At 39.9% G+C, this 23398-nt stretch overlaps 1 protein-coding gene across 1 annotated transcript in view; it reads left to right on the top strand.

Annotated features, from left to right (window-relative positions):
- The window catches only part of DOCK3 (dedicator of cytokinesis 3), a gene marked incomplete at both ends in the record, with an annotated part of 169496 nt that overhangs the window by 114930 nt on the left and 31168 nt on the right, over window positions 1–23398 (top strand). Inside the window, 16 exons of the mRNA XM_079540482.1 lie at window positions 560–730; window positions 1388–1432; window positions 4441–4633; window positions 5909–6036; window positions 7003–7149; window positions 9098–9196; window positions 10467–10561; window positions 11918–11993; window positions 13098–13198; window positions 13610–13668; window positions 15738–15886; window positions 18400–18485; window positions 21147–21173; window positions 21294–21389; window positions 22445–22505; window positions 22947–23040. Coding sequence (XP_079396608.1) covers window positions 560–730; window positions 1388–1432; window positions 4441–4633; window positions 5909–6036; window positions 7003–7149; window positions 9098–9196; window positions 10467–10561; window positions 11918–11993; window positions 13098–13198; window positions 13610–13668; window positions 15738–15886; window positions 18400–18485; window positions 21147–21173; window positions 21294–21389; window positions 22445–22505; window positions 22947–23040 — 1627 coding nt within the window. The remainder of the gene's footprint in view (window positions 1–559; window positions 731–1387; window positions 1433–4440; window positions 4634–5908; window positions 6037–7002; window positions 7150–9097; window positions 9197–10466; window positions 10562–11917; window positions 11994–13097; window positions 13199–13609; window positions 13669–15737; window positions 15887–18399; window positions 18486–21146; window positions 21174–21293; window positions 21390–22444; window positions 22506–22946; window positions 23041–23398) is intronic.

The raw sequence follows: 23398 nt of genomic DNA, 5'->3' as shown, positions 1-23398 counted from the left end.
GGGCTTCACGTTCTGTTTGTGTCTGCACTCACTTCTATCTGTACCTATGGCTGTCAGAAATAAAGGCAGACCTGTTGTGTTCCTATTGAAAAGCAGACAGTTCTTTTTCCAGGTAACCCTTCTTCTGTTCCACTGACAGGCCACTTATCTTAACCCAGATCAGCAAACTGAAGTGATTAAAGGTAAAATGTGAATGAAGACAGGAAAACAGCTTCTTCAGATACAGCCCCTATGCCAAGTCATTAGCAAACTGTAAATCTCTTGTCTTCGCCAAAATCTTCCTCGGCCTGTGTAAACTGACTTTATCTACTTGAATTAAATGCATGCTTATTTTTTGTTGTTATTAGTGAGGCATATTGGCCACAGAGATTATTGAGAATGAATTCTTGTGTATGAGAAGTGCTTCCTTAACTGAATTATAAAACTTAACAGAACCTGTTTTTCTTTTTCTTTTCTAAAGCTGAAGAATTATGCGTCTAGAATCTTTCCTGGTTCTCTTTAAAGCTCCTGTATTTTTCTTTCTCTCTATCTTAATTTCCTCCCTTTCCTGCTCCTTAAGGCCTTGGAATATCTTTTCAAGTTCATTGTCCAATCTCGGATCCTTTACTCCAGAGCTACGTGCGGAATGGAGGAGGAACAGTTCCGCTCCAGCATCCAAGAGCTTTTCCAGTCCATCAGATTTGTGCTCAGCTTGGACAGCAGGAGTTCTGAGACTCTCATCTTCACACAGGTTTGCTGTTTCCTACACTTGAACTGACGAGCCAAAGGGCAGCTATTTTCTGCAATGATAGCATATGGGCGTGTGACAGCTGGGAGCAGATTAGTATAGTGTTCTTTCTCTAAGAATGTGATGATACTGAAAAACAGCATAGTCAGTCTTACTACAGAGTGTCTTTGCAGTTACAGGTGCTGAACTGTGGAGTCTCAAGAGGAAAACAGTTCATCACACGATGATTCAGTTTCTCCTCTTCACAAAAGTAAAATATATTGCCAAGTATCCCATGGGTCTTAAGTTGTCCTAAAGGAATTCTAAATCCTTGGTTACAGGAGCTCACATCGAATATAGAGGTCACAGCAACAGTGCTGTGGAAGAGTTCAATTGATGTACTCTCAATCTGGAAAATTCAATTCCAGCATAGTCTAACATCAGTTAGAATGGCATGCACCCTGACTGCAAGCAGTCTGTGATACCTATATTCTCAATTAATACGTTATTTCAAATGTGGCCCAGATGAATTCACTGTCACTTCTGTGGGCTACAGATTCCACCCAAAGTGAGTGAGGATTTTGCAGGGTCTCATTTCATATTTGAAAGAGCACTGAGATACTTCTGTGTTTAAAAGATCTGAACAATGATGTTAAATATTATGTGTATGCCTCCGCTCAGGAAATCTCAGAAATGGATCACTTAGAACATCCTGGTAATATGAAGGTGATTTGTAATTACTAATTTACGATTTGAAGATGTTTTGAACACCTACTGAAACCTGTCAAAGCAGCAGTTGCTGTGAATGTCACAACAAAACAGAGTGACTCCAGTGGTTAGGGAAGCTGCCAGCAGCATGATCTCTTTCTTAAGAAGGTGTTCTGCAAGGTTTCGAGAAGAGTTGCTCTACTCTTTTATTTAATCACTCATTGTATATGAGATACATATATGTATAATGAGATGACACAAGAGCATGAGAAATCAGTGCACAGATTCTTTCAGATGGTGAGTGGGAGCAGCATCTGGTGAACACAGGATGTTTAGGTTGGGTTGGTTTGGTTTCTAGTTGTAGTGATCACAGGTACAGAGAGAAACTAGCTTTGAGGGTGGGGTTATTTTCCTTTTCTCTTTGCTTTTTTTTTTTTCTTACTGTCTTTGCTCTAGACTTCTGTAATTTGGAAAGTTTGTCCTTGTTTAATCTTTGAAAAGTTTACTGTTTTGTTTTCCCCGCACCATTGTGTTGCCCCTTGATCCCAATTGCCCCACAGGCCTCTCAGCCTGGAAGTCAGGTGAGCGGAGCTGGGACATGTGCTCCACAAAAAAGTGGTGGCACTTCAAGGCCGACATTTAATTTTGTAAGTAATGATCCTCAAAACTGCTCAAGTATTTCATCATGGATGTTCCCAGTGAATCCCTTTTCCTATCCCAATCCGTCTTTTCCTACATATAGACTGAAATTTAATGTTTAAGTGGCTGGTGCTTTAAAACTAGGAAATGTGGAATATTTCAGTAATTAATGGAACAGCTGATAGCATTAGCACTTCAGAAATACACTGTTGAGGGCATGTGCAAGACTGCATAAATCACACTGCTCAGGCAAACTGAGGAGACAGTGTATGAGCTTCAGAAACTTGGACAACTGTTACACAGAAATGTTTGAGGCCTTATTAAATATAATTTCCTCCACATTTCTTTTATCCAGGATATTAGATCTCAGTGCAGCCTTTTTCAGCAGTGAGATAAAAACTGCTCCTTACTTCCAGGCAAGTAGTTTGACAAGAACAGTGCTCCAGAGCACTTTAGGTTCTTACACTGAAAAGGGCCCTTCCAGGAACTGCTGCAACAATACAGCTGTTCTCGAGACAGATCCAAAGCTTCCTGAAGAGATCCCATGCATATCCTTAGATTGCTACTAGAAATTCTTGATGGCTACAGCAATCCTTCTGCATCATAGTAATAGAAATAAGTTAAGGAAAACTCCTGTAACGATTTGTTGGGCCAGTATTCTAATTCTGTTTGCATTATCCTAAAGATAAAGATGATTAATGGATTTGCAGCTGTTACAGCCTTCCAAAGTACCATGAACTATTTAAATCATTCATATTTGTTTATTTTGTTAGTACATTGTATCTATGTAGCAACAAATAGGTGACAACACCCAGGAGGCTGTATGGGTTTTTGTGTAATCTGAATTGAGTGTAACAAGACAAGATGTTGAGAGAGATAACAAGCACGAAGAAGAAAGAGGTAAACTTATATTCAGAATAATTTAATGGGCTCTTCAGTGTTGCCAAGTTAGTTATAAACATAACTTACACTTTGCTCAGAGACTATCAAATGCATAGAGCTGTTTGAAGGAGAAGATGCTTAGAAGAAAGACAATGGTAAAAAGGAAGCTGTCTGTTATATGAAATTAGAAGGGTGTTCCGAGTGTTGGAGCCTCCATGAAAGATGTACAGAAGTGTTTGTGGAATAAGGGTACATAGAAATCTGAGGAGAAGATCTTGCAGAATAGAAGAAAATAATGATAGGTGGTAAGACTCAGGTGGGGCAAAGCTGAACAAAACCTAGTAGATTCAAACACTGCAGGATGGCAGTGTGGGTTGTGTGGAGAGCTTCAAAGAAATGAGGGGAACACAGAAGTAAGCGTGCACAGTGGTGGCAGCTGGAAGTAAGACAGCAAAATCAGAATCTTCCCTTTGGGGAGAGTACTTCACTGGAGAAGGTTAGTCAAGCATTGGGGTGGGCTGCACAGGGTGAAGTCTCCAGCACTGGAGGTGTTCAGGAGATGTGTGGATGTGGCACATGTCCCTCAGTGGCAGGGCTGGTGATGGGATACGGTAAGGCTGGTGGTTGGACTTGGTGATCTTGAAGGTCTTTTCCAACCAAGATTCTGTGAAAACCAGCCTTTGCAGCAACCATAGTGGATCTGTATTAGTTTTAAGGAAGAGGATGGGATGTCTGTTCGGTGGGACGTAAAGAAAGGAAGACAAGAAGTGTAAAATTTTGGAGTTATGGCACCATGTATGTGGAATTTGAGAATAGGAGATTAATTGAAGAGATGTGAAACAACAGATGAAGAATTTGTGGTGTGTTGTGATACTGTTTCTGCACTCCCATTGATTGGATAACTCCAGCTTACTGGAAGTATCCATTGTTGCAAGAATCACATGCACTCTCACTTGCATGATGTGTTGCCTCTTTCACATGAAGTTGCACCCTATCCCTGTTACAGAGATACTGTAATATCATGTGACAGTTATTGCCATGGTTAAGGGTCTGTCAACATGTTCTTCAGAATATTTTCTGAAGAGCTTTAACTGCCTTTTGTAGTTCCTCAGTACAAAAAGTCAATATGGAGTTAATGTAATCAGAAGCGCTTTTTATATTTATTCAAAAATGTAAACATGCAAAAAATTGACTATTTTCTGTTCTTCTGTACCTTTTTCTGTTTTATAAGCTATAATCTAAAATATGGCCTTTTGAAGTTCTACAGGAGCTGTGCTCAACTTACTGTACGACTTAGTATTGCAACAGAGCTTGATTTTTGTATACTACTAGTAATTTGGTCACTATGAACTTGAGGTACTGCAAAACATTAACTCCAGCCGTAGTTCACTACGTAGTGGCTTTTTCCAGACCCTTAATTCAGTTTTACTGTTGTTTCTATTTCACTGCCTTTAGCTGCACTTAAAGAGATCAGAATTTTGGACTTTCTCGTTTGCTTTTTACAGGCTGCTTTGCTGAACTCCTTCCCCGCTATCTTTGATGAGCTGTTGCAGATGTTCACTGTGCAGGAAGTAGCAGAGTTTGTGAGGGGCACTTTGGGCAGCATGCCCAGTACTGTACACATTGGGCAGTCAATGGACGTCGTTAAGCTGCAGTCCATTGCGCGTACTGTTGACAGCCGCCTGTTCTCCTTCTCAGGTAAGATGGTGGGATGAAGCCAAGGTTGGCTCTGAACTAAGAGTAAGAAGATATTCCATAGAGTTTGCCGTCACCTCGTTGCAGACAGTTCATTACTGAGAGCTAATAAACTTGGTAATTATTTATCTATCCAGCATCGTTGTTACATATCTTCACTGGGTATTGCTTTGTTTTTCTGTGGTAGGAAGTATGAATAAATACATTGCAGATAAGTTGTATTACTGAAGGCTGATAAAATTCTGTACCTTAACAAGTCTCATTTCGTACGTTATGTTACTCTTTGATTGTTTGCCACTTTAGTTCCAAAGACATAGATAGGAAGACTAATCTACTTTCTAGCAAGCTAATTGCATGAGAAAGAAACAGGAAGACAGTTTCAAGAGAAGCCCACCATTCTTTTAAAGTGTATTTAATCCTTACGTGGTAACTATCATACTTGTATAAATCAACATATTAGTAATTCTTTGTGACGGATTAAATGAATAAGGGCTGAAGATTGAGTTTATTTCAAATGAATGAAATTATGAATATAACAGAAGAAGATTAAAAGCACTGTAGGGCTTATCTACCCTAATCAGAAGTTAGTGCACTCAATACTCATCTCCCGAGTCAGCAATCTCCCCTGTCCTTTCTATCTCTCAAAATATGATTCTATTTGCCAGACATCTTTTACCTACCAACCCTGCCTACTCTTCCAGTCTTGCAATTAAAGGAAGATCCACTCTCTTTTTCTTGGCTCCTTTACCTTCCATTTCTCCTATGAGTTCCTTGCCATCCTCCCACTTTTTTCCCTATTTTTTTCTGTTTTGGCTTCTGTCTTCAGCAGCTGCTGCCTGCTCTCCCTCTTTAAATACAGCTTAGGTTGGTAAGTCAGGTAAATGAGAAAAATCAGCCAGTTTCCAAGAGTCATATATTTGAGAAGCTCTCTTAGCTGTGACAACAGAGCTGAAAAGCACCTTGAAGTGAGGAAGGAGTCTGAACAGTAGGAAATCAAGGTCTGCATGTATCAGTTCACAAATACTGCTGTCAATCTGGAACTGTATTGAAGAGTTTGTGTATTCTGCATTTACAAACTTTTGAAATGAGATGTTCTATTAGTTCTTTATATACAGTTCTTGCGTGTTCTGCTGCCATCTATATGATAGAATTTGCACCAATTAATTAAATACGCTATTTGTCAGCAAACAAGTTTGGATACCTAAAGGCTACTGAATGAAGATAATTGAAATTCAGGTCTCTTTTTTAAGAATTGTGATCCTATTTTCCTTCTTTCAGAGTCCCGACGCATCCTGCTTCCTGTGGTTCTTCACCACATTCACCTTCACCTACGACAGCAGAAGGAACTTCTCATCTGCTCTGGGATTCTGAGTAGTATCTTCTCCATAATCAAGACCAGCTCTTTGGTAATCTGCTCCTTGACTTTCTAATTCCATCACTCACTTGTTAAATTGAAGGCTGAGCGAGTTGTGTCAGTTAATAGAGGTTTTGCAAAGATCCTTCTGAAAATGAATTTCTGCTGATTTTCTGTCAGCAAAAGAACATTTGTAGTCTGGGTCTGCTTTTGTATGTGTGACTCAAAGCATTCTGGTTACACAGTGTTCTTGCTGTTAGGAGAGGAAAAAAAGGTATATTCATTTACCTGATTTGACACAGTTTAATTTTCCTTATCCAAGCCCAGAACTTAGATGTCAGTGAAGTTCAAAAGCCCTATGCAGCTCTAGGATTTGTAGTTCTGCAAGGGACAGTAACTAGCAATTTATGATTCATGTTAAGTGAATACTCTAAAATTATCCAATCAATGAAATCACACGTACTTCTAGAAATTGCTGCTGAGTTTAAACACCCTGCTCTACTGATCATATAATAATCTGATCCAAACGATAACTTGATCATTTAAAGCAGTGCTCACAAACAGAGGGTGGAGAAGCTTCCACACCTGACTCTAAAGGAGGAAGCTCATAGTGCTAAATATAAATTATACCAGTGAGTACTTCTAATAACAAGTTACTGCTTTGTGTGAAAGGAATGAAATGAAAGGTATCAGGGTAATAAGCTAAATTAATGCTGCCATAGAATAAAGAGCACTGAACATAATCTGACCCCATTGTGTTCTAGAGTGTGTGCAGAACTTGGATTATAAATTTACATGTACATCCGTGACCCTGAATGTTTCTGTGAGAGGGAGGAGGTCACGCGCTGGCATCACAACAGCATCTGGTACCCATATTGAATTTCTTTGTACTTCTTTGAACCTCCACTGTGGAGGTCTCTACCAAAGCGGATGTTTGTGGTATGGCTGGCTCAAAGAATTCTCTGCCAATCTGTCTTCTCCGGTCTCTAACTGTCTGTTTGCTTACCACTTACTGTAGGAGGGAGATGTCGTGGAGGAGGTTGAGATGATGGTGGAAAGCCTCCTGGATGTGCTTTTACAAACTCTGCTAACAATCATGAGTAAATCGCAGTCTCAGGAGGCGGTAAGAGGGCAGCGTTGCCCGCAGTGCACAGCAGAAATCACTGTTAGTAACTAACAATCAGTTTCTATTTCCTGCTTTTCTGTAACCTTTGGTTCAGTCCCTCACCACCGCAAGCACCTCATTATCATTAATCCTGCATGAATGCCCAGGGCTTTGTCTCTTTCTCTTAGTAAGTCACTGATCCTTTCCTTCCTCTGTGCTAGCAATGTCTGCGAGGAGCAGTTGTGCTAAAGGAGGCTTTTGTGGATTTCCAGGTTATTTTCTTGTTTATCTTTTCAGCTGTGATTGAGAATTAGTGATTAGAAGGTGGGGTATATGCTAACTGGGTTGCTGCCCAGGGCTTCCTCCCTGAATGGGCTTTGGACTCTGATTCCTAAGGCTGACAATACCGTACTTTCAAGTGGGCAAGTCCCTTAGCACCACCCTGGAGATCTTTCATTCATGTTCACTGATTATTTCTTACAAATGAAACACAGCATATTTTGGAAAAAGAAATAGCAGAGGCTAAGACAAGCTGTTGGGAGAAGTGGGAAAAGCCAGCAGTTTGTAAGGTGTGCCAGCGTACACCTAGGGAAAGAATCCTTTTCCTTGACATGTAGTGAATCATGAGAAAAAGAACAGAAATGCTGATAAGCTTTTCTGGATTCATTGCCCTTGCTACTTTAGCCTATTCTAGTCTATTTGGTAGAGTCTCTAGCACAGCTTTTGCACAATGTGTGATGTTAAGCTGTTTTACAGAACATCTCTTTTCTAGTCTTGCTTTTTTGTCAAATGGCTGAAACCTCAGAGGCAGGCAAACACCAAGGCACATTTTTCACACGAGTGAAAAGATGGTATCTTTCTATTTTATAGAAAGAGTGAAGAAAAACCCTGATAAAGAACAAGACATTTAATAGATTTTACAGCATCTAGTGACATCTCATCTTCCTTTGACTTCTGCTTTTTAACTTAATGTTATTTATCACACGATCCATACATGCAAGAGCATGCCTTTTTTCCTGATGAAGTTCAGCCCTGTAAAAGTTCACCCCATGTCAAAGCTTCCAGGTAGATGCTTGAGCATCTATTGATTTAAGAATCAGTAAAAATGAAGAGGAAAGTCCCAAGTTCAGAATACCCCCATATTTGTTCCTGAGTTTGTATTTGACAGCATGGCAGTAGGTGTAGTCTTTTTTAGATACCGATTAGAAAGCAGCTTGCATGTTTCACAGGGAGTGACAGTTAGAAGACATGCTCCTTACTTTCCTGTCACTGCCATACTCAGTATCTTGGACAAATTGCTTAACTTCTCTGTGCTTTACTTTCAGATATGTAAAATGGGGGAGCCCATCTTTGGAAAACTCTTTGGGATACTGTGGTAACTTGTCAGGGTGCATCTGCTTTGCAGGCCAGAAATGTAATTGTAACTCACATAGGCTTACCCAAGCTACATTCAGAGTAGCTTAATGGAATACTGTTAATATTGTAGCTATTGACAGCAGGTAGCTTGGTGAGCACTAATAGCTAAATATTTACAGGATTCCAACACCTTTGGTAGCCTGTACTGATCCTGTGCTGTTATCACTATGCTGTTTTCAGTATCTCAGCAAATTTGTTTCAGTTCTTCCTGGTACACCTGCATGAGCAGCAGTCACACCTTTGTTAGGCACGTAACTGAGAAGGTGACTGTCAAGAACTGCATGCTTGGAGAGAAATTCTTTAATGTCTGCATTAATGATTCTGAATGATTTTTGTTTAGACTACAATGCTTGTTAAAATCCATGTAAAAACAGCACTTGTGGTAGGTCTCTAAGAGATGTATTCCTGTATATAAAGAGTCATTCAGGAACTGTTAACATGCAGTATTTTTAATCTCTGTGCATGATAGCTTTCCCTCTCATAGGCATGGGGCCATTTCAGACCCCTCCCTTTATACCTTACCCCAAGTTGAGTTTTATATGCACAGAATTTCAGATTGTCTGATCTAAAGAATTTCTCATTTGGTCAACAGGGAGAATACGTGTCCTGTCTTTTATCTTTGCTTCGTCAGATGTCAGACACTCATTTCCAGCACTTGCTGGACAACTTCCAAAGCAAGGATGAACTAAAGGTACAGCAGAACATGATGTTGAATGAGAAAGCAGAGGGAATCCCTCAGGCTTTACTTGCTCTGCTAATCATTCCCATTCTCTGGCACTCTGGTTTTGTAAACCTTCCTTTCCCTCTTATGATAATAGATGTTGTGTCAAAAGAGTGTTTCAAACCTGTTTTGGGATACATATGTTTCTGGCAAATGGAGCCTTTCTTGGAAAAGCAGCAATCTTGCTACTTGATTTTATGCACCATTGCCAAATTTGTGACCTTTAACTTCAGTTATGGCTTTTGATGACCTTGTGGTTGATGAGGGGCTCAGATGGCTTTTTTGTCACTGTCATTTTGAAATGCACCTCTCAAAACAACAGAGACGAACTTTTTGTTTCATCTTCTGTAGGATAGAGGTATATCTCAGACAAAGGTCTATTTAAGAGGCTGAATAACTTTATTTATAAAGATAAGATTGCTTTTGATTAACATGGCACTTAATAAAATAGAGACAATGAGAAGAGTGTGATGTGGCAGGAACTTATGTTGCCTTAACAAATGTGAAGGAAAAGCAGTAAGGATTCCTTCCTGAATAGTCTTTCTAGATCATATGCATATAGAGAGGCTGAATAAATCAGGAAGATAAATTTGTGATAGAGGAATTCTTGCCTCCTGGTAGCAGGGTTCACTGTATCTCAGGTTGATAGTTACTTGAGATTATTACCTTTCAGATAATTGAATTGCTCATAGGAAAATGATTTGATAAATTAAATCATATTAATTCTCGTTAAATATTTTTTAAAACTATCTACACTATCATTCTTACGTTAAACCAACACAAGGATTTGTGGTTGAATTAAAATCTGTCCTTATTGCCATAAGAATGAATGCTAAGGAAATGCTCAGCAGCATGACAGGCTGAAGGTATTATCCCCAACTTTTTTTTTCCAGCTATCAGTTCATCTGATATGCGTTATCTCCTTAGCTTTTCCTTCAGACATTGCCCTTTTACCACTGCCGTGCCTATCAAAATAGGTGGCTTTACTTTCAGAGCAGCCTTCGCACATTATACTCATAAGGAAGATATTTGTCTCACTGTGAAAGTCGAGATTTAAACAGCTACAACCCAATCAGTACATATTAGATGCAAATAAAGCAATATTTGTATTTGTTGTTACCATGTTTTCACATGGATGGCCTAGTGCTCAAATGAAGCATGCTGAGCTGAAGAAGTGCTTGTAATCAAGAACACAGATCTTCAGCTGCTAATGACTTTTTTTTTTTCACCTATGCAATAGGAGTTCCTCCTGAAGATTTTCTGTGTATTTCGGAACCTCATGAAAATGAGTGTCTTTCCTCGAGACTGGATGGTGATGAGGTTGCTCACCAGCAAGTAAGTAGAGAAGCAGGTATAAACTTCTGTCATTCTATATCAGATTTTTTTTCTCCTGTGCACTCAAAACCTGTGATGCAATGTGTTTCATCAGGTTGAAATGTTGTGATCAAGACAGAATCCTGCAGTACTTATCCCAGTTCTTTCCTTCTTTTGACACATTGGACCAAACTGGGACTTACAGTTGTCGTTCTGTATGTTATAATCTACCAATATGCAAAGGTGTGAAAAATTAGAGGTTTAAACCCAAAGCTTGAAGTAGCTGCACTGGGGATAAGAGTGGCACAAACAGCCATCTTTACCCTCCTAGACGCACTCAGGTATGTTAGAAGAAGAGGATTAGACCTCAGCAATGATACCAGGCACATTGCACACATTTATTTTTCAGTTGAGTTGTCAGTGGCCTGCTTAATTTTTTTTATCATTCTTTCTTCAGTTAAGTGCCACACTCTGAAATGATAGCAGTGTGATGAACACTCAGTGGCTGAATTATTTGCTAGTTTCTTGTTGCGTTAGACAAACTAGCTGTGGAGTTACTACCAGATGAGGACTGGAGGGGTTCCCATAACAGGAATGTGTCCTGGTCAGCGTGTCGTGCTCTGTGAGTTCACAGCACAATGAAAAGTGAAAGGAGTGGATCTCAGTATTTCAGGATGTCAGATTAAATGGTGTTTGTAAGAAAAGATATTTTGTTCTAAATTCTTAGGCTAAGATAAATACATTTAGCAGTGCTTTTGGAAGTATGGTGTGCATGTGGATCAGAGATTTGCTATTGTTTTTTAATGTTGCTGAAGGTGTATCTACATGCTATGAATTCCTGAATTTATTGCACGGCTTGATTGTTTTGCATTGAAGTGTCCTTATAGCTACCTCGTGTCCTAAGTAGTGATGGGAGGGACGGGGGCAGTGTTGAGAAATGCAGAAATACTCAAAAAACGTGTTATTGTGTGACTGATAAAGTACTATTATATAGCCAGGAATTAAAACAGCTCAAGTATCTTAAGTTGCTGTTTTTTGGGGAAAAAAACCCAACCATTTCTGTTAAAACAGAAGAAAAACAGATGTATTCTTTTGTTTCACTTCAGGTGATATGGCCCAGCCATACAATAGATACCATTTTAAAAGCTCATGTGTAAATTCCCTAATAATGAATAAGGTTCTTTACCTTTTGTCACATACTACAGGCTGCTGATGAAAACATAGAAAGATAAGTGACTTCTAGCAAGTTTTACTTACAGAAATTCCATGAAGAATGCGTGCCTGTGTGTGTAGTGGAATCAACGCATGCAGTACTGTAGTGTGATTTATACTTCAGATTCAAATGTTTCCTCTTTTCTTGTCTTTTTTTGACTGCAGTATCATAGTTACAACAGTTCAGTACCTGTCTTCTGCACTGCACAAGAATTTCACAGAAACGGACTTTGACTTTAAAGTAAGGATTGATACTGAGAATATGTTGTGGCGTCTTCTTAAAGTGGTAGCACCAAAAGAACAAGAGCTGCTCTCTGTATTTGCTGGTTAAATTTGCAGCACTTATTTGATTTTGAGGAAGATGATCTGATCGATAAAAGAACTTCTCTGGATTGAGGGAAGTACAGAACAGAACGCTCAGATCAGGCAAATGAAGCCCTTTGCAAAGGAAACAAATATTTACTTAAGCAGAGGAGCTAATGAAGCTGTTGTCTCACAAATCTGAGGATCATAAAATATGGACTCAGACAGTGCTTTCCCTGAAGTTGGGCTCTGCATAATCTTCTTCTCCCAGGGGTCTCCCTCTTTGGCTGTAGACTTAAACCTTGGAGGAATGCACTATCTTAAGAGTGTTTTCCATATTGCCTGATAACAGATTCGCAGATTGCAGATAACAAGTTTGGTGTTACTAAGGAAGAGCAGCCAGATGTGTGCCTTCGCACATGTGCACACAGCATGATTGCATAGCCTCATTTCTTTGGGAAAAGACACTAAATTATAGGACTGTCATTCATATTATTATATAATCTCCGTTTCTTGATGGATAAAATCTGTTTAGCCTTGAGACAGTGAACAATATAAACTTTGTTGTAGTAATCAGTTTTAGTCATTTTTGAACATTAGTGCTAAGAGTTAGCCTCTTTATTTCCTATCCATTGGAATCCTAATGTGTTTTGTATCCCAGAGTTTAAGCTATATATTGGATTACATTACATCTTGCTTTGAAAAAGGATCCTATCTACAAAGGAACATTGTATGGCGACAGTGATAAGAGAAGGGAGAACAGTGTGGAACTGAAGGAGTGGAGATATGAGTAGAAGTTAGGAGGAAAATCTTTAGGCAGGGGGCAGTGGGGCACTGGAACAGATTGCCCAGAGAAGCTTTGGGTGCCCATCCCAAGAGATTTTCAAGGCCAGGCTGGATGGAGCTTTCAGTAACCTGATGCAGTGGGTAGATGATCTCCAGGGTCCCTACCAGCCTAAATTATCCTATGGTGTCTTCCTATGCTTGTTAAAACTTATTCCTTTGGAGTGTAAGACTATAAAACTTCCTTCCTGTTTTACAGGTGTGGAACTCTTATTTCAGCCTGGCGGTGCTGTTCATAAACCAGCCAAGCCTCCAACTAGAAAATGCCACACCAGCTAAGAGAAAGAAGATAATAGATAAGTAAGAAAATCTCTTGTTGGCTTCCCAGTCTTTTCTGCCACCTGAAAAACTGAGACTTCTTTTTCTACCATAGGTCTCTTTGATTTATTCTGGAAGGTGGGATGTGGAAGTGCTCCACATAAGTAGATCTCCTAATATAGTGATCTGTGATAAGTCAGATGTTTGGTATTTTTATGTTGGCTTGAATGTGAATTTAATGTGAATGAAGTTGATGCCTCCAAGCGTCAGTATGTTGGAGGCGGTTGAATAATGCCCTTAATACAGTGCTGTAAGTTTCAGTTAGCCACGAAGTTGGACTTAATGATCTTTGTAAGTTCTTTCCAGTTAAACTACTGTAGTCTTTTTGAACATCACTGACTTTTGAGGTTTATTTTTTTCCTGTTAGGCAGTTATCTATCTCTTCTCTTTCAGATATGGTGATATGAGAGTGATGATGGCATATGAGCTCTTCAGCATGTGGCAGAACTTAGGTATGGCTCTTCATTCTCTGTCCTAATAATTGAAGCTGAGGTAACTCCTGATTTCTGTTAGAATTTTGATGGTATTTTTAGCATCACACAATACTTTCTCTTAGCATCTGTAAAACCAGGAAGCATTTCTCTTCTCCTACCAAAAATCCTTTTCTGCACCATCTTCACTTGAAGTAATGCATTCCTACCAATTTAAATACTTTCTACTCAAATACAACCGTGGAAGGCATTAGTTTGACATAATCAATGACAGTTTTTATGTATCTGCAAATATAAAACCAGCTTTCTCTGATCCCTTGAACTGTGCTGCAGTTTGCATCTTCATATGGAGATATTCTTTGACATCTCTCTCCCATTCTAGACTGTAGAGCAGATACTTTCATTTTCATAGGTGTAATTAATTTTATACATGTGGAGATGATTCAAAGCTGAAGTTGTGGTAGGAAATTATAGCTGCAGATGTTTGGTTCTAATGCCTGGAAATGTCATACAATAAAGGTTCTTTCTTTGAGTCTTCTTCTGCTATGTAATGCGCATATAGTAACGAATTATACATTACTGCTTAAAAATAACCCAAAACTGAAAAGCTTTATCCACAATAATGCGAGATTGTGATAAAATTTCAACTTCTACAGTTCACCTTTTCGTTACGTATTTTGATAAAGAAGTTAAGTATGTTACACAGAAAATACTTGTCTCCACAAGTCTCAAAAGCTAAATGGAGAATTTCATCTAGGACTTCTGCTTTGAGAAGCGCCCTGTGGCAGTCTTGGGCTTAACTAGTTCAGGATTTTATTAATACAACATCCAAATAAAATCTTGACTAGGTGAGAGCAAGTCTGGCTAGGCCAGCATCCTGTCTGTATTGGGATGAAAATGAATACCTGTGGGAACATTGGAGGACAAAGGAAGCATATGGGACAGGACATGAGAAAAAGGTGCTGATAGAGGTGACAGATTGTGCAAATGTTCATTATGCAATTATGTTCAAATAGCCAAATATTATCATTTTATATGTAGACCACAGATGTGATAATGAGCTGGATGGGAGCTACCTGTAAAATGCCATAAATAAAACCAGCAAAAAGCTTTTTGAGGAAATACAAAAGAATCTTCAGTAAGGGAAGGGGTTTTATATTAGGCTGCAAGTTTTCCGTACTTGTCCTTGGTTCTGGAGCAGTTGTTCTGGCCCCACTTTCTGCAGAACAACACAACAATATGATGATCAGGAAGATAACTGTAGAAGTGAAAAGAAAAAAAACTTAATGTGAAAAACTGAATAAACCTGACCATCTCTCACAGCTAAGGTGATGCTGCCAGTTTTGAAACATCTGTGTAGGAATAAGGAGACTTTCCAATGTATTGGAGATTGAGAAACTGAAAAACTGTGGGAGAAAAATTCAAGTAGGAAGAAGAAAGAACCCTCTTACAGATGTAGAGATATTTATCACTGGGAGTTGTTCAAAATATGGCTGTTTGATTTGTTCTCTGCAACTGCACAGTAAGCAGACACAGAGTATATTGTGAGCAAAATGCCTTTTGTTCCTGTTGCTGAGAAGCAGTGCTGTTTCTATCTTAGTCAAGGTCAGTTACAGAACTGTGACTCCTATAGAACCAAAATGAAGAGCTCTGTGGTTCTTTGAAATCTAAATATGTTCTGTGAAATAGAGTAGTTCTCACCAACCTTTTCAAAATATTTTCCTTCATAAGTTGGAAATGCCTGTGGTCTCTTTTCCCCTGGCTAGTATGTTTTAATTTAGTTGGTTTTAACAATTTGAATTCCCCTGCAAGTGAGATGCACCGACAGTTTTTGCTGAAGGCTTTTGTAGTGAAATTAAAAACCCTGGGGGCCCTGCAGGGAACGGCATAAAGCAAATGCTGTTGTTTCAGTCCATTTAGGAAAAGTATTTAGCATTCTTCAAAGCTTCTTCAAAGCTTTAGCGTTCTTCATGTTTGTGCCTATGATTTTACATTGGGCCCAATATTGTCACTCTTGCAGAGGCACATCTTCATCTCAGCAACAGAGAACAAATGCTTTTATTTAATCACCATTGCTTTGTGTTGTACAGGGGAGCATAAGATTCACTTTATTCCGGGAATGATTGGCCCCTTTCTTGGTGTGACACTCGTCCCACAGCCAGAAGTCCGGAATATCATGATTCCCATCTTCCATGACATGATGGACTGGGAGCAGAGAAAGAATGGCAACTTCAAACAGGTGAGGCAGCTTCCCAGTCATGGGTAGCCATGGACAGTTCATGTGCTTGCTCTGTCTTTCTTGCAGCTCCCAGCTAGAAGCAAGGAATGCATATCTGTTGATCCACATCCAATAGGGACGAAGATGTTGTCATGCAGATACATGAAAATAATAAATTTGAAGCATGGCTCACAAAACTATTGCAGGCCACTCACGATTATTTAAGCAGTGCATTTAACAGCAAGCTGCGTTTCCTCTGAATGTAGAGAAGAGCAATGAGAAAGGGATAAGAATTTCTGAAGTGCTGGGCTCACAATTCGTTGATTTCCATGCAGCTTGTCAGCTATGAAATGAGTCACACTGCAAACTAGAAAAAAAGACTTAACAGTTCAGCCAGGATTGTTGGCCTTTACTTCTCTGTATTCAGTTTCCAGACAGAAGACAGTATTGTATAATTAAATAATTACACCGTGCTTTGAAACTGATTTTGTGACTGAATATTCTTGGAGAAATTATAGCCACTCTGCTGGAATGGTTGAGCCCAACACAAGTTCCTTTGCTGGCACCTGCCATGAGCTGTGATTGCAGAGCAGCCAGGAGAGTGCTTGTTTAGTTGTCCTTTCATGATCAGAGATTGGTGTAAATTTTCCACTGTAAAACAGATCTTGGAAGTTCAAAGTGTGGATAATAAAGGATAAGCTTCGAATGGATCCTCAGGTGATGGGGCTTTCTTCTTGTTGTGTTTGGGGCCATGCAGGTGGCAAGGGCCTGCAGATAGGTGCTCTGACAGTTCTACCAGAGTCACACAGTGCAAAGCATGTCCAGAAATTGTTTGACTTTGTATTTAAATTATCATAATGTGGTATTAAAATGTCAGTTACAGTCTGTCATCCCAGGAGAGAAACAGACCTTTTCCTTAACCTGAACCATTAAAAACTATGTGGAAGAGTATTACCAAGGGCTTCTGTGGAGTTTTTTTTCTCTTCAGCTCCCTTGATTATTATTTCTACTGCTATTATTTTGGTGACATTTGATTGTGGTGCTCTTTTTGCTGTAGGTGCTGTATTAACATAACAATGGAACAGCTTCTGCTCTGGCATTTGCAGTTAGAAGTACCACAGTCATCTTCTAGTTCCTGGATCTGATTATACTTTCTGCATCAAAGATGAACTCTTCATAACCATTTAATTTTTATACTCACTGATGTGTTCTACGCTACAGCCACAAAAATCTTTCTTAAACATAACAATCAGTACAAGATGCATTAAATCTTACTAGCAGCTCAAAGAAGTCATTTTTTGTCCAGTCTAAAGCTAAACAGCTGGACACATGCACCAAAGTTTTTGGATGAGTTATTGTAGCTCGTGAACAAAGAGAGTGTTTGTTTGTTTTAATTTTGAAGTTGGGTTGACTTTTCTAACAACCAATTTAGTATTCAAAAATACAAAAATCCAGGAAATCCATTTTTGTGCTTTTTCTTTCTTACTTTTTGTTTTCCCAGTAGTTTGTTTTATCAAGGTAATTTTTTGTGCAGTGGGACATAGCAGTGCAGTCTGGTTTATGGACTAAATCACGACTCCTTTCATTGATTTCAGTAACAGGAGCACCAGTGCCATCTGTGTGTCTCTGGGTGATTTACTCTTCCTTCTCATCTTTCCTTCCTTTGCAGTTTGTCAGCTAAAAAACAGAGGAACTCAAACTATCTTAATGGTTAACTAAAAACATGCGGCATTTCTACAAACCACATCAACCTTTAGAAACCTCTGTCTTCATTAGTATTGAAAGCATGTTTTCTCTCAGTCTTCCAAGAACACACAAAAAACAAAAAAAACCTTTAATATTAGATATGTGGAATTCTGCACTTGAAGCAATTTTATTGGAATATCTGATATCAAACTTGACTATGGAGCATTAGAGTCCATGAATGTGTAAAATGAATGTGTATTCCTTACCTTTGTAAGGGAAGAGAGGCATAACAATGCTGTTCTGTCCCTGTACATGTGTGAAAAGGAAATGCATCATATGCTCATAGAGAAGTCACTGAGTTTAATGAACAAATCTTGCAATGTAATTACGTCTCGGTGATTGAAAGTCAGTTACCTACCAGCAGAACCATCACAGCAGACTAGTGGTGATCATGCCATAAATTAGTTTCTCTGCATGGATATTATGATTTTGACACAGGATGTACTTTGTTTGATGTATTTGCTCAGAGAAATTGTTTTCAGAGTGATTTGTTTGATAAGAGAATGAACATCAGAAACTCCTGGGAAGAAGCAGCGTTACCTCCCCCGGAATGTTCATTTAGGCTCTGATAGGCAAATAGATAATTTTATTCTAGTCCTTCTATTTCACTGCAAAATAAGAAAAGTGTTTCCATTTAACTGAGCCACAGAGAAGTAAATTGCTCGCGCACAGAAGTGGGAAGGCTCCAGGGCATGAGAAATAAAATGTTCTTCCAGTCCTCTTAGTGTTTGGAACTCATCATGTACATGAGCAGCTGATTTGTAACCAATTTGGAACTTCTCATCCAGGTGGAAGCTGAGTTGATCGATAAGCTGGACAGCCTGGTATCCGAAGGAAAAGGTGATGAGAACTACAGAGAACTCTTCAGCCTGCTGTAAGCCATGCCAGTTTCTGCTCACTCTGTGTTGTGTGGGGTCACTGAAGCAGTCAAAGCAGTCATCTGTGCTGCAGTAGCAGCTCTAGTGCTGCTCTTCAGGGAATGTAGTAAAGGGCACCCTGGCAGGTTTTCATGACATGGCTCTCAGTGAAACAGAGCTCTGTCAAGCTAGATCTGAAAAGATAAAACTGTATCTTTCTGTGCCTTTCTTCCATACAATCCAATAGCAGGCTGCACAGGTAAGTTGTTGTCATTGTTCTGTAAAAATTGATTTGCTGGAGATGCCAATGCCTTTCTTTTCACTTAGCAGTATGCAAAATCGTGGCCTTAGGTCTGGTTTGAGGTCTAGCAGGTCAGCCTTGTTAGAGCAAGAGATTTTCCTCTGCATTGTCCTTTGCTGCTTCCAGTTTTTGAAGGCTGTGCTCTGAGTTGGCTCAGGAGATGTAAACTCCGCTTTTTGCATAGTCCATCACAACACTGTATTTCCACTGCCTTTCAAATGTGCAGTACTCGTAAGCATGAACAAAAGACTTAAAATCTGACTTTCAACTTAGTTATCTTTGATTACTCAGCTGTCTCTAAATTGTATTTCTAAAGGCCCTAGTTTATATCAGAAGGACTTTGAGAGTCCAAAGCAGTTAACACTAAGTCTTTTAATATTCCAGTGAGCCAAAGACATCATTAGCAAAATTTAGGCCATACGTTAAGGCCAATGAGGTAGATATTATGCTGGGAGTCTGTTATAGAACAGGCAAGCAGGATGAAGAGCTGGATGAAATCTTCTGCAGGAAGCTAGGAGAAATCTCACCATCACTAGCCCTTAGTGAGGGGCCAGTCAGGGCAGACTTCAGATTCCCAGGTGTTTGCTAAAGCTCAGTAAAGCGGAGTGGAAATGGGTTAGGAAATTCCTGGAGTATTAGAAAAATAAATACATGAGGCTCTCTAGTGGGGACCAGAAAAGCAGAGAAGTCCTTACCCTTATGGAAGGGAGCCTGCATCAGAAATAGTATGGCCAGCAGGACTAGGAAAGGGGTTGTCCCTTGAGTGCTGTGTTCGGTTTTGGGCTTCTCACTGTGATAAGATACTGAGTTGCTGGAAGATATTCAGAGAAGAGCTAGTGGTGGGACTGGAAGGCAAGACTTAGGAGGAGCAGCTGAGGGAACTGAGGTTGTTTAACCTGCAGAAAGGGAGGCTGAGGGGGACCACATCATTCTATAAACGTCTGAAAGGAGATTGTAGCAAGGTGGACGTCAGTCTCTCTTCTCAGGTGACGAGTGGTAGAACATGAGGAAAACTGCCTCGAGTTGCAGCAGGAGAAGCTTAGGTTGGATTTTAGGGATAATTCCTTCACATAAAGGTTGGAAAGCACTGCAACGGGCTGCCTAGGGCAGTGGGGGGCCCCATGCCGGGAGGTGGTCACATCCCACTAAGGTCTGGATGTGGCGCTGAGGGGTGTGATTTGGTGGTGGGATTCAGTAGGTCAGGTTGGTGGCAGGTCAAGGCCGAGGTCACCTTGAAGGTGGTGACATTGAAGATCTTTTTCAACCTAGATGATTCCGTGATTTTGTATTCAGACCATCTCATGTGTCCCCCAGCAATGTGCAGGCAGTTTGAGGCATAAAGCTTTGCATTTCTTGGTTCACATTTGTTGACTCATTTACTGTCAGGACGGATAAGCCTGCCCATCTGTATGCTTTCCATAGAAAGCAAGTAAATATATTCACTTTTGGTTTGTGATATTCAGCCTTGGGAAGTCTGGCACTTCAAGTGTACAGAGAAAAAATATATGCTTTAGGAATAAAAAAGAAAATGTCTTGTTCTTTTATTCACTTGGCAAGGGGAATGTTCTGCTTTCCATTTGCTCCTCCTGAAGGCACGTGTAACCTGAAATGTTAAGAATTGGGGACTACAGTTTAATGTATTTTTAGGTGGTAGTGGTTGTGTTGCCAAGAAATACAACCTTGAAGTTGAAGTCCAGCAGCCTCTGAGTTTGTGTATGTACTGTATTTTCTGAGTACTGTGAGCTCTGAGGGAGATTTCAGCTCTTTTCTCACAAAGTTAAAAAACGCAGTGTGAAATAAACAGTTGACACTGACTTCCATGTCTCAGCTGTTCTGCTGAAATGGGAAACAGATCCCAGGGTGGAAATCATCCTCGGAGAACACACCCAACAGTTTCTGTTTCCTCTTGCCAGTACAAGTGGCAAGTTTTTTGACAAGAGATCTGTTTCAAGCTCAGGATACCAGCATCTGGCTTTGCTTTCCTTTACCATTTTTTGCAAACGATTTTCAGTGTTTTTACTTGGGCCTTTTCTCATTCTTCAGCCACCTCACTGAGATTCTCCATGTACTGCCTAGTTTGCTGATCAGAAAAAGATTGCTTTCATTTATGTACAGTTTAAATAAATTGTGATGTGATGTTGTTTGGTTGCTCATGACAGACTAAAATTTATGTGAGAATGAGCAGATTAATTTGCTTTAGGTTCAGACTCCCAACTTCTGTGTGCTGTTAGAGAAGCTGCAGGTAACAGCGCAGCAATCAGTTGTAGCTGCGAGCAGTGCTCTCTTTCACACATTTTATACAGCATTATGAGGGTATTTTTCCTTTTCCTGTCAATTCTGTAATTTCCTTCTCTTTGCTTCATGCTGCCTGGAGTAGAACCCAGCTCTTTGGGCCTTATCCCAGGTAAGACAGTCATTCTGTGCATTTGTTTCATGAGGAAGGAACCAAGTTGTCCATGACTGCCTGCATGCACAGCACTGGTTCTGCAGAAGCCTCATCTGCTGTCTTTTCATCTCTGCACAGTTTGCTGGAGAAGATTGAGCAGGAGACGTGGCGAGAGACTGGAATCTCTTTTGTTACATCGGTAACTCGCCTCATGGAGCGCCTGCTGGACTACAGGTATCTGACAGCAGTGTAATGTGTCCTCAGTGAGTGTATAAGAAGTTTGTGTAGAGGTAATACCAAATTTATCATGTACAGAGAGCATTTCCATTGTCTATCAAGCTGCATTCATCAGGGAAGCGTTATATAAGTATGTGTAACTCAGTGCTGCAAGGCTCCAAGTGAAAAGCAAAGAGCCCTGGCTCTTCTTGGCAGATCATTCCAGGTGAACAGCAGAGGTGAAGAAAGTTGTTCATTCTCACAAGTGTATATGCATACACATATAGGTATTGATGTATGTAGTATCATACATTATATGTAAAATATTATATACACCATGTTACATATACATACACTCAGAGTTGTTTTTTACAACATGGAACAGTTGGCAATTAGAAACTCTTAGAACCGACCCACGTGTTTCTATCTGTATCCTGCTGACAAGTTCCAATATTTATTTGGTTCTTCCGCTGCTCAGTGGAGGTGAAAACACATGACTGGGTGTGGATATTGGGCAATCACAAATCCTTCACTGCACTGTTCAGTTTGTTCTTTTTGTTCTCCTGACCAGTTTGATCAGATTTGCTCTTTCTTTTCTTGACAGCAGCTGCTGTAAAACTAAGCAAGACCAGATATCTGAGACACGTTAAAAGAGAGTGCAAGGAAGCTGACTTTCTTTTTGGTGCAACTGTCAGTGCAGCTTTGTTACACAGACACTCATTTTCATGCTTAGTACAGGAACAGATAACAGTTTTTTAGTATAATTTCAATAAGCAGCAGAATATTTCAGTCCCAGAGCAGAACAAAATAGAGAACTGCATCAAAATTTGGAAATGCCCAGACCAAATGTGTAATAATTGTTGGGGCAATTGTACAAGTCCCATACAGAACTGTGAAGTGGAGAGCTGTGCTGATCAGTTTTGACACCTTGTGGATCCCAGCCACCAACTAGCTGACAGTATGGCTCTCAGAAAAGTTTGCCATGTCTTCTTTGAAAGTTTTGTCTCTTTTTTTTTTTTTTTCCGAAAGGAAATCTTTCAGATGTGTGTTGTAACATTCCTCTACCTTTTTAGGGACTGTATGAAAGGCGATGAAACAGAGAACAAGAAAATCGGTTGCACTGTAAACCTTATGGTAAAGATGTTTCCTTTATTTCGTTGTGCAGTGAAATTGACGCTGGGGTGGGGAAAATTGGGTAGGAATGTGTCAGACAAGGTGCAGGATCCAAGGGCAGGCAGGATGTAATGACAGAGCTTAGGAGCACCTCCTGGGAGCTGTGGTCCAGCTCTGCCTGGAGCTGAGTGCTGTAAGTCTCACCTCCCCCCAGCTGCATTCTGAGGGTCTTTGTGACAGAGGTCTCACAAACTCTCTGGCCTTTTCTTTCCATGTTTGAGTGCCCTCACTTTGAAAATAATTCTAACATTGGTGAGTTAGATCTGCATGAGCACAAAAAGAATGAGTCCTTTCCTTTTATGTTAATCTTTTTTCAGTACCTTTATACATACAGAGGCATCTCTGATTGTTGTGGAGGAAGGAACTTTCTCAGTGAGAGTGACTGTTCTCTTTCTCTTACAGAATTTCTATAAATCAGAAATTAACAAGGAAGAGATGTACATCCGCTACATCCACAAGCTGTGTGACATGCACTTACAGGCTGAGAACTACACAGGTTAGTCAGGCACCAAACAGGGGCTGTTTGAAGTCCCACTGAAAGGTTTTGATTCTCGTAATCTTATTCTCTATTATCTGTTGAATTTATTAGGAAAAAAATGTTGTTATAATCAGTTATTTAGAAAGATGAGAAGCTGAGGTCCACCTCATTCTGTCCAGTTAGTTTGCACCCTGAATTTTGTATTAAAGTGTTGTGCAAGGAAGGTTGATTGAAAAATCACAGCAGTGGAATGAAAATCACGAGCCCACTGTTGTATTATCATTCCCCAAATTTCTTTGCGTATGTAGGGAGCACTTTAAAAGTCTGCTGACTCTAATTCTGTGTTGTCCAAGCTGTGTTTACAGCTGCAGGCCCC

The sequence above is a fragment of the Tetrao urogallus genome, assembly GCF_951394365.1.
Source record: "Tetrao urogallus genome assembly, chromosome: 10".
Taxonomy (NCBI): domain Eukaryota; kingdom Metazoa; phylum Chordata; class Aves; order Galliformes; family Phasianidae; genus Tetrao; species Tetrao urogallus.
This window is presented reverse-complemented; position numbering and strand designations above follow the sequence as displayed.